General features: G+C 35.3%; 1 protein-coding gene across 3 annotated transcripts in view; it reads left to right on the top strand.

Moving 5' to 3' along the window:
* The first annotated feature begins 3,490 nt into the window (after window positions 1-3,490).
* Window positions 3,491-10,884, top strand: part of Shal (Potassium voltage-gated channel protein Shal) — a 41,006-nt gene continuing 33,612 nt past the window's right edge. For all 3 annotated transcript variants that reach the window (XM_085201668.1, XM_085201665.1, XM_085201666.1), the window contains exon 1: window positions 3,491-4,627. In XM_085201668.1, the coding sequence (XP_085057794.1) occupies window positions 3,513-4,627 (1,115 nt within the window). In that variant the 5' untranslated portion in view covers window positions 3,491-3,512. The remainder of the gene's footprint in view (window positions 4,628-10,884) is intronic.

The following is a 10,884-nucleotide window of genomic DNA, read 5'->3' as shown; positions in this document are numbered from 1 at the left end:
ATTTTTGACTTAAATCAATTAATTATATTATCCTTTATTATTTCTTTTCACAAAAAATGTATTTGTGTCAGTATTAAAATGTTTCTAAAAATAAAAACAGTATTTATATAGTTCTTTGTATAAACTAATTAAAGACAAAAAAGCAAAAGCTCGATTTTTCTTTTGAAAATTTGCTTTTACCATTCAAAGTAGAAGATTACAACAAGACGAGGTGCCGCGTTAAGTTTCACCACTCAACACGACTATAAATATAAACATATTACTTATTTCGAAATATATTTCTTTAATTAGGAAGTTATATATTTTGGTTTTTTCCTCGATAACAAAGCTGAAAGGTACCATAACTATCACTTCATTCTAAGGCCATCATCATTTCAATCCTCACTTAGATCAATGAATTATATTCCTTTTGTGGCTCTGATAACGACAAATCGCGGCGTTTAGTTCTGCGACTCAACATCCAATGTTTCGAGAATGATCAAGTGAAGTTTTGAGTATAGTTCATTGGGAGCATGTAGAAATATGCCTGCCTACCTGGCTATATTGGCTCGGCTTCGCATAAAATGTAAAGTTAAAACATAATTATATTATATAATAAATAAAGGTTTTTTTTTCATTTTTAAAATGTTATTCCACGCTTTGAAAAAAAAATCTTATTCACGCGCCTCTTGGACCATTTCCAAAAGGCGCGGGTTCAATCTCGCTACAATTTTTTATACATTTTCTTAATAATAATTAATGAATAGAGATTAATAAATGAGAGAGAGATTCTGAAAACTTTATATCGCTTAAGAAACCAGCGCTTCCAATCTATTCTGATCTGTGCTCGGAAAGTTTGAAACTTTAGTTGAAGCCTTAATAGGATATTGCATTAAATACCTGTCAAACTTTACATTAATCGATATTCGTTAGACGCAGTGTTCAATTGTTGACTGCGACAATTCTATATATCTATCTATATATATAAAATCGAAAGGTCACTCACTCATCACGAAATCTCAGAAACTACAAGTGCTAGGAATCTCAAATTTTGCATAGGAGTTACTTATAGGACGTAGGTGCTCGCTAAGACGGGAATTTGTAATATTCGACTTCTAAAGGGTTGTTTTTGGGGTTGAAAGTTTATATGAAACTTCGTTACTACAAATGCTAGGAGTCTCAAATTTTGCATAGACGTCACTAGGACGTAGTCATGGAGACAGAAATTAATAATAACATAGATTACGCGGGTGAAACTGCGAGCGGGCCGCTAGTAATATTATAAAGCTGAAGAGTTTTTGTAGTTTTTGAACTACATAGTGGTTCAAATTGAAAATTTTGTTCATCGAAGATGGATATTTAGTGTCCATTTCAGTCAATCCACCCAATCTTGACAGAAAAGGGCCTTCACTGATGGACAAACATACAAGCGCACAGGCAGATGGACAGATGGACGTCGTATCATATAGGGGATTTGATGTACGGAGCTCTAAAACCACAAATTACTGACGTAAATAAGTCATCTAAATATAACCTACTTATATTTCTATACCCGGTGCGGTATTAACTCTAATATAACTCTAATAAAATATATTGAATTGTCCCCAAAAGAGACCTTTCCAGTTCCCGGTCAACAGAGGGCTTGAGTGAATTACGTCTTAGAAACGTTTTATATAATTCAAATGCAGAAACTTATGCTACGATGAGTTTTTGATATATGTATATAATAACGTATGTTTGCTTATGTATTTCTTAGTTCATTTTTAACTAGCACTCTGCCTTGGTAATACTATAGTAGTGACACAGCAGTACAGTATCTGACTGTGAACTTCACGGTTGTGGAGTTGATTTTCATTTGGGGGAATGAATTATTTTTATTTCATGGCTCTGGTAACAAGAGAAAGCACGTCGTTGAGTTCCACCAATGAAAACGTGTCTTTTCTGTTTATCATGTTACAACAAGGTGTGAAGCAAAAAAATAATTACATATTTTTACATAGTATATATAAATAATTACATATTATATAAATTGTATCAAAACGAGGTTTATTTCCGAAAGCTTTAATAAATTTATTAACGCTCGAAAAAGCTGGTGACGGATTTGAAGTCGTGACCCAGTTAAAGGAGAGATAGCGGAAATGCAAATATCTGCAGAATAATAATATAAAATGAAATCGTTACATGCAGTTACAGATTTGATATTGTGTTTGAAATATTATTTACTATATTACTAGGATAATTATTGTTAATTTTTTTAGCTGCTTTTATGTAATAATACCTAATTAAAAAATTGCTAAAAAAATAAATTTATGTATAAAAAGAAACAGAACTCGAAGCTTAGGTATGCTTAATGAAGTAGCTGGGAAGTTTTTAGTTTACCGACTGAACAAAAAAATTATCCGTCGTAATAAAAAAAACTATCTATACTTAATATGATAAAGCTGTAGAGTTTGTCTAATAATCAGAATTAAAATAATTTATATTGAATCGTCTATTTATTGAGGAAAGCTTTATTACACTACATTTATGTAAATTGTTTTAATGTATCTAACTGACTAACTAACTGTAGTCAGAGTTAGATTGACACAAGACAGCTACAAGTTATTTTCAATTGAACGAAGCGAAGTCGCGATTAAAAGGCTAATATATTATTTGACACACATTGACATTTGTAATGCCAACTATAATATATATAACAGGTACACATGTATGTATATATCGATCAAAATGAATGAACCATTAATAGAAGTCCTAGATAACTATCGAGATTAACGCGCTGATTTATTTTAAGTGTCAAATCGATGTATAACCAGACTGGAGTTATCAACCTGGTTTCCATACTTAGAACAGAACGGTAAAGTTTGGGAAACTCATTTAAGAAATACGCCCTGAAGCTGCAACCCTCTTTTCACAAGCTAAGACAAAGGCCTTTTAAAAAAATCTCGGGAACTAAGAAAAACGTGCAAAAGGTCACCCGCGCTTAGGTGTGAGGTGGATAGACAGATAGTGTATGTTGTGAGAGGGAAGGGGACGGGTAGCTGAAAATCAATTTATTAAATAGTGACGTCACGATCCGCGCACGCGTGTTTCCATTTCACCCGGGATAGGGTTGCTGTAGGGTGGAAGGTCTGCTTCTTATAAAGGAGTTTTGCGTGAGAATAGTTATTTTTTGTATTTTTGAACTATTTCATTTCTTATATTGTAAATGTTAATATTGCTTAAAAAATTAAAAACCGAATTCTAAATCAAATTCATGTAGCAGGTCCTACGATATTAGTATTTAAAGAGACATTAAAACGTAGTCATGTTTACGTTGTAATATAAAAATTTGAAAGTGCGAAAGCTTATGTATACAATCTTTAATTTAATGTTCGTCATAAATCCAATAGTAATAAAATTGAAACATGTGTACGGGTTATTTCAGTTGAGAAGCTGGTAACACAGCGTCATCTGGGCGGGTATACCGAAATAGCGCGGCGCGGGGGGCACGGCTACGCTCAGTATCGCGGCGACGGTGGCGCCGACAGCACGCGATGGCGTCCGTCGCCGCATGGCTGCCGTTCGCGCGCGCCGCCGCCATCGGCTGGGTCCCCATAGCCACGCACCCCTTGCCTCCCCCGCCCGTACCGAAAGACCGCCGACGTGCAGAAGACGAGAAACTCCTCATAAATGTATCCGGAAGACGTTTCGAAACATGGAGGAATACCCTCGAGAAATACCCCGACTCTCTCCTCGGATCTACAGAACGGGAGTTTTTCTACGACGAGGACAGCCGGGAGTATTTCTTCGACAGAGACCCGGATATATTCAGACATATTCTCAATTATTACAGAACTGGAAAGCTTCACTATCCAAAACATGAATGCTTGACCGGTTACGATGAGGAGCTCGCGTTTTTCGGTATTTTGCCAGATGTTATTGGCGATTGCTGTTATGAGGATTATAGGGATAGGAAACGTGAAAATGCGGAACGTTTAATGGATGACAAACTCAGTGAGGCAGGAGACCAGAGCCTGCCGCAGCTGACTGACTTACGACAAAAGATGTGGAGAGCCTTCGAAAACCCTCACACGTCTACAGCCGCTCTAGTATTTTACTATGTGACAGGATTTTTCATTGCCGTCTCTGTGATGGCTAATGTCGTTGAAACAGTCCCGTGTGGCCACAGGCCCGGACGGGCGGGCACGCTGCCCTGTGGCGAGAGGTACAAAATTGTATTCTTTTGTCTAGACACAGCTTGTGTTATGATATTTACGGCGGAGTACTTGCTACGATTGTTCGCGGCGCCAGACCGCTGCAAATTTGTTAGATCAGTTATGTCAATCATTGATGTGGTTGCAATCCTGCCCTACTACATCGGCCTGGGGATCACTGACAACGACGACGTGTCAGGCGCGTTCGTGACCCTGAGAGTGTTCAGAGTGTTCCGTATCTTCAAATTTTCGCGGCACTCGCAGGGGTTGCGGATCTTAGGATACACGCTGAAGTCCTGCGCGAGCGAGCTGGGCTTCTTGGTGTTTTCACTGGCCATGGCCATCATCATTTTTGCCACTGTTATGTTCTACGCGGAGAAGAACGAACAGGACACAAATTTCACATCGATTCCTGCCGCGTTTTGGTACACCATCGTGACCATGACGACTCTGGGGTAAGTATTCATATATACTAAATAAATGTATAGAAATTACTTAATTTGTAAGTGCTGGCAGTAACTGTCAATATTATTACTAGAAAAGGCGAAAGTGAAAGGAAGAGAGATGTATCACAAACTGCTCTCTACCTACCCTAGTGACTAAATATCCTATGTAGTATAAAAAACATAAATATAAAAAAATACACTAATGATTTACCATTACAACTGCCCTAAAATGAAAAAAAATCCCTCCATAAAGTGTTTAAAACGTGAAATATTGATGGTAGAGCGTGTTTTAAGTGACCCCTTTCATTTGTGAAACGAGTGTGAGCTCGTAAAATATTCTTTTAAACACATTTGAGCTGTGACTCTGTTCCGGTTAAATGACACGTTGTTATGAACTTTTAATTTCAGTTATGAAGCCTTTGTGACGCAGTGGGACGACAAGTGACTGTAAAGAGTAGTAAAGGAGAATGGAGTGTCTTGACACTAGGTTCCCTCTGCCTAACCTGCTATATGCGGGATACAGCGTGAACTTAAATAAATATTTCACACGTAGTTACGTTACGTTGTTTGTAAATGAATCGATCGCCCACAATTAATAATAGTCGTCATGTTTTATTCATTCATATTTATATTTCTTTGTATCATATTTACAAAGGTTTTTAGCTAATGATTTACCATGACTTCACTCTTATGGAAATCCATCAATCTGTTATTCTTGTAGACTAGAGCAAGAGCCTTCGTGACTGACTGTAAATGCAGCGGTTGTTAGTTCGATTCTCACTTGGGGATTTTTATTATTTTCATTTCCTCGTTTGGTTTACCAGACATAGCACAATAAACATATCTTATATAGGATATTGCTATGGTAGCGAGGTAATGCGTGGCGTTGAGTTCCGCGAGTCAACAAACATGACTTAAGAATTCAGTGTCTTTATGGGAAACGGAGTGTCTTAAAATTAGTTTCCTGAGAGTAATTCTGCCTTCCCTTCTGTGTACGGAATACAGCCTGAAACTAAAAATAGAATATAGATTATATTCCTTTAAGACACACTAAGTAAATAAATTGTGTAAAAGTAAATAATTAAAAGAAAAACATACGAAAATTATATATTTTACATACAAAATCTAAATGAAGAAGCATTAATTAATGCTATAAAAAAGGAAAAGCGAGCTAGGGAGGGTCGCTGCGAACGTATAGAGTACTTAAAGTAAAATTTTAATTAACAAATTTCGTGTCCCTATTCTGTAAATGAATTTTCTACGTACATACGATTTAACTAACAAATTACATTCCTATGTGAAAAGTATATGCACATACCTATTGTATTTAATGTAGAAATTTTTGTTGTTTTTGGTTGTTCTGTATCACAAAGGGAAAAGCAGCCCAGAACCCTTATAGGATCACTTCGTACAGGCCATTTATTTCGATCTCGTGTGGACGTATCAATCTCAAATTAATATTAAATATTCAGGTTCGGTCCCTTGTAGCACAGGAAAAAAACAAACTTCTGAGTCAGTTTGTCAACTTTCATAAGTTGTACTTCCCGTTGACCTACAATCCTAAAATTGGCACGAAACCCTCCGCGGGCGAGTTCGACTTGCACTTGACCGGTGGGATTTTTATCCCACATACAAGAGTTGCCTATTTTCCAAACTTTGAAATCCTTTGAATTTAAAAAATCTCTTTAAAAAAGAAACTCTTTGAAACGTACGTATGCAGTATTTAATATACATAAATAAATTGTACGCGATAAATGCGCTTAAAATAGTTTAATTTACATTAATAAATAATAATCACTACTAAAATTACATTTCATTTGTAAGAATTATAAATACAAATTTCCTAAGTTCTCGTTAAAAGTAGCTATGCCTTATTCTTAGATGAAATATTTTTCTCCATGTATTATTCTTTAAGACCATCGTGGCATCACGAAACATCGTTTGAGTGTAAACGCGCTGGTTGTGAGTTCGATTCGATACTACTACACTACAGTTGAATGTTCTACTGCCGACTGTCGTCGTGTTGAGTAGCGGAGCTAGGTAATGAAAATATTAAATATCTCATTCCTCCGAGTCGGAATCGAACCCATTACATAATTTTATATGATATTAAAAATTTAAACGACATTACTTTGAAATTTACATACGGATTACCGCCAGCATAGACAAAGCGCGGTATTAGAGTTATAAATTGCTGCTCACAGCGGTAGAGAAGGCAGATACATTTATTACAAGGCTCCTAGAGATCTTATCATAAGTATATGAGCCTAAAGTGGTGTCTATTTTAATTTATTATTAAGAATGTTATTTAATTTGGTAAACGCGACGGTTGTGGGTTCGCTTCTCCACATACGTTTCGAAAATTAGACAGAATGGGGGAACGGAGTGTCTCATTATGCGGTTCCCTTTGCCTACCCCGATATATCGATATATTTACAGGATAGGGAATCGAACTGGATATTAATTATAATAACAATTCATCTTTTACCACCTAAACAGACATATTTTTTGTTTTTTTTTTTTATCAAATTAGGGAAATAAAAATATACAGAAAAGTAAATATAGAGTGCTTTACTAAGTTTATGTATAACATAACATTTTTAAAGTGTTATTTCACATTATGGATAAAAAATTATAAAACGTATAAAATGGAATCGTTTGAAGTTAGCGAACCCACCACCACCATCACAGCGACCCGAACCCACGTCTATTGCAAACAATTTAAGTATTCTGACTGATTATTAAATCTTTATTGTACGTAAGATTCAGACCAGCGCTAAAACAATAAACAGGGACTCGAACCCGCACCTCTGAAATTTTACATAATCTATAAACATACCTATTTTACCGAATTTATCTTTTAAACTACCAATTCTAACAAAAATGCATAAAAACAAAAGTTCAGTATAAAAACACAAAATTTTATAAAGAAACTTGAAAGTTCTACACCGTTTTAGTAGAAACCATCGTTAAAAATCACAAAAAGTTGAATCCAAAGTAGGGGAGTAAAGCATAATTCTTCATAAGTCTCAGCAATCCGAATAAATGAAGTGAAAAAGCACCTGATTATGTCACTGTAGAGCCTCAATGCTTGCAATTTAATTTGTGAAAGGTGGTAATGAGACCGTTAAAGGTGAAAGAGAACTAACGCAAGCGTTTACTGAAGGATTTACCTATATTTCTTTTTATTTTTGCTGTTCAAGTAGCGTAAAGTGTTTATAAGTTTATTTTATAGATTCACGCTGTTTCCCGCGTATAGTAGGGTAGATAGAGGAGACCTAATGTAAAGACGTTTTCAACTTTATGCCAAATTTTATGAGGCGTTGGAGTGGCGGAACTAAACACCGCGCGGCGTCTACTTGAGTTGGGAAATTAAGATAAATTAAATAAAATCATTCTCTTGAGTGGAAATCGAACCCATAACCGTCGGTTACAGTCAGGCTTTCTTCGCCACGATGTACCACGACAGCCTCTTACATGTACATACATGCGTATATAAAACCAGTACAAAAGATTTCAAAAAGAAATCTGTCTATATCCCTTTTCGAAGAATATGAATAAACCTTTCATCCTTATTCTCATCCCATATCAACCTTCTTTCTAATATATAAAGGGCTAAGATGGGTCTGAGATAAATATGACCCGTGCAAAGAAAAAAATATCCTTGTAACGTTAAAATCCTACTTACATATACAGGGTGGAATTGTCAGCACCACTTTAAATGAAACCACAGTTTTAACTACTCTATAAAAGCCTAATATAATTCAGAAAAAAATAATTCCCAAAAATGAAAAAGTTATTTTTCAAACAAAATAAATAACAAAATTATCGTTTTAAAATAAAACGCCATTTGTAAAGTATAACATAGGCACGCACACACTTACATGTCAAAGCGGCAACGTCGTACACTTATGTGTGCGTCACACGAAATACAGGTATGGATAAAAATCGTCAAATGAAAAAAAAATCCTACGTCTAAGCTGTTGAGGTACCTTGATTAATTTTTTTAGCTCTGGGTTTGAAATATTTTACCCTATATGCAGTTTCAGTTAAAGAAGCGCTGTCTCTTCCACCTGTATAATAACTTAATTACATATATTAAAGATTTGTGCGGGTTTTAATAAGGTTTTTTTAATTCAATTGAACAAAGGCAGTACAATATATTAAAACCTGTATTATCTTCACTCTGTATCCCCCACCAGCCGCCCGATTTCAAGACTTAGCGTGTTAAGTAGCGTGACACAACACCGCGGTTTATCTTGTACCTGAAAATAACTCGTTACCCTAGCGACATTCGACTGCAACTGTCACATTCGGTGTACCGCTACGCTACAATTAAGTTACTACTAAAATGATAAACGACGAATGCAAAACACAAGAGGAAATAAACACTAATATTTACTTACATATTGCCAACAATATGACTTTTAAATGTTATAATATATAAATGACTCGTACGTCGTCGCCCACAAATTTGCTTACGTGAATCTCAACACGTAAAATGGTAAATTTTGTTTTTCCAGTTATGATACTAATTTCGAGAAATTTTCTGTTAGTGCTCTCCTTGCCAAGTTTGACATTTTCGTCGGTTCGTTGTCTATCAGTCACTCAATACCGGAAAAGGTTTATGTTTATATAAATACTAGAGACCAAAATTATATATTTTTTTCAGCTTTACGCCCGTATGTAGCAAGGTAGGCAGAGGAAACCTAGTGTTAAGAGATTCCGTTCCCAACTTTCTGACGAATTCGGGGCATTGCGTTGCAGTGAGTGGCGGAACTCAACGCCGGCCCAACACCACCCCCCATCCCCCCCCATTTGTTTGTTGTTAAGTTTCGAAACCGTAAATTACCTTAAATGTAACTTTTCCAAAGTGACCATCGTGATTATTTACCACTACAATGATAAATTTGATAGTCATAAATAATCACTATATTTTTTATTATTGTCAAAACAAACATTCATCCTTACAAACTTTCACATTCATAATATTAGTAGGGATATATGACAGAAACATAATTGAAAATCTTACAGAAGAATGAATCTTTAACTACTGAAATGAATCAACTAGTACCCTATACCATCCGAAATATATAAATTTCACCTTAAACTTACGTAACAAAGGTTTCTAGGTCAATCTATTTCAGACATTAGATGTGACAGACAAACTGTCGCCGCCACCTATTTATTATAGTTTATAGAGTTTGCTCCACAACATCGTAAAATATGGAGCCACTTAAAATTCACATATAGAGATGGCATCTAAAAATTGGTAATTTTGAGTTACTTTAGTATGAAAAGTACTATAATACCCGAGGCAGAGGTTGAAATATCGATTATTTTATTTTTTATGTTTTCGAAAATTTTTAACGAAAAATATGTAAACGCAAGTAGACTAAACAACTTATTCACACCCGGTAGGTATATTTAGAAAAATACAAAACCTGGTGGCTTATATTAAAATAATAAAAATAGAGAATCTACACTCTTAAAACTGTCCACCACTCTGTAAACATACTTCTCAAAGCAAACAAATTTCTATTTTTTACATTCTAATTTTAGGTTAAAGTATAAAAATATAATTTTAAGTATGATACCGTAGTCGGTTTATTAATAATTAATGTTAATCTCATACAAGCTTCATATATAAATACATGTATGTATGTATGGACAGAGCTTGTCATCTCTCATAATATAATCTAGTCACGCTGGAGGCTGTGGTGGAATAGCCATTTAGAGATTACACTTAAATATGTTGGAGACCCCGGCCTTACTTGAATCTAAATAAAATTTTCATATCATTTTTTTTATTTAGAAATATTTTATACACTGTCCTGGCGGGACAACTTCAGATTGTACAGATAGCTGTTGTGAGTTCACTTCTCACTCAGTGGTGTGCCATTCAACACACAATGGCTTTAGAATCCAGCGGAAAGTAGGAAACGGAAGTGGCTCAACTCTCTTTCTCTTTAGATTCCTAGGTTACTTCTACCTACTCTGTCATATGCGAAACAAAGTGAAGTTAAAGAAAAACAAGATAAGATAATAAAACACTGCATATTGATAATTGTACATTTTCGAAAAAAAAAATTGGAAAAGAAGAGGGACAGTTTCCACTATATAAGTTGTATGACTTACAAGTACATTTTTAACCATTTAAGGGTTATTAAGATACTTGCCAAAAAGATCTCCGAGGGCCACTCGCACTCGCGGCGTGGAGTGTTGGGTGGACGCCAGACTGTTCAATAAGCATACACTAATACCGA

This window comes from Heliconius melpomene, chromosome 18, assembly GCF_056956725.1.
Source record: "Heliconius melpomene rosina isolate 202511_hmr_F chromosome 18, ASM5695672v1, whole genome shotgun sequence".
NCBI classification, from domain to species: domain Eukaryota; kingdom Metazoa; phylum Arthropoda; class Insecta; order Lepidoptera; family Nymphalidae; genus Heliconius; species Heliconius melpomene.
This window is presented reverse-complemented; position numbering and strand designations above follow the sequence as displayed.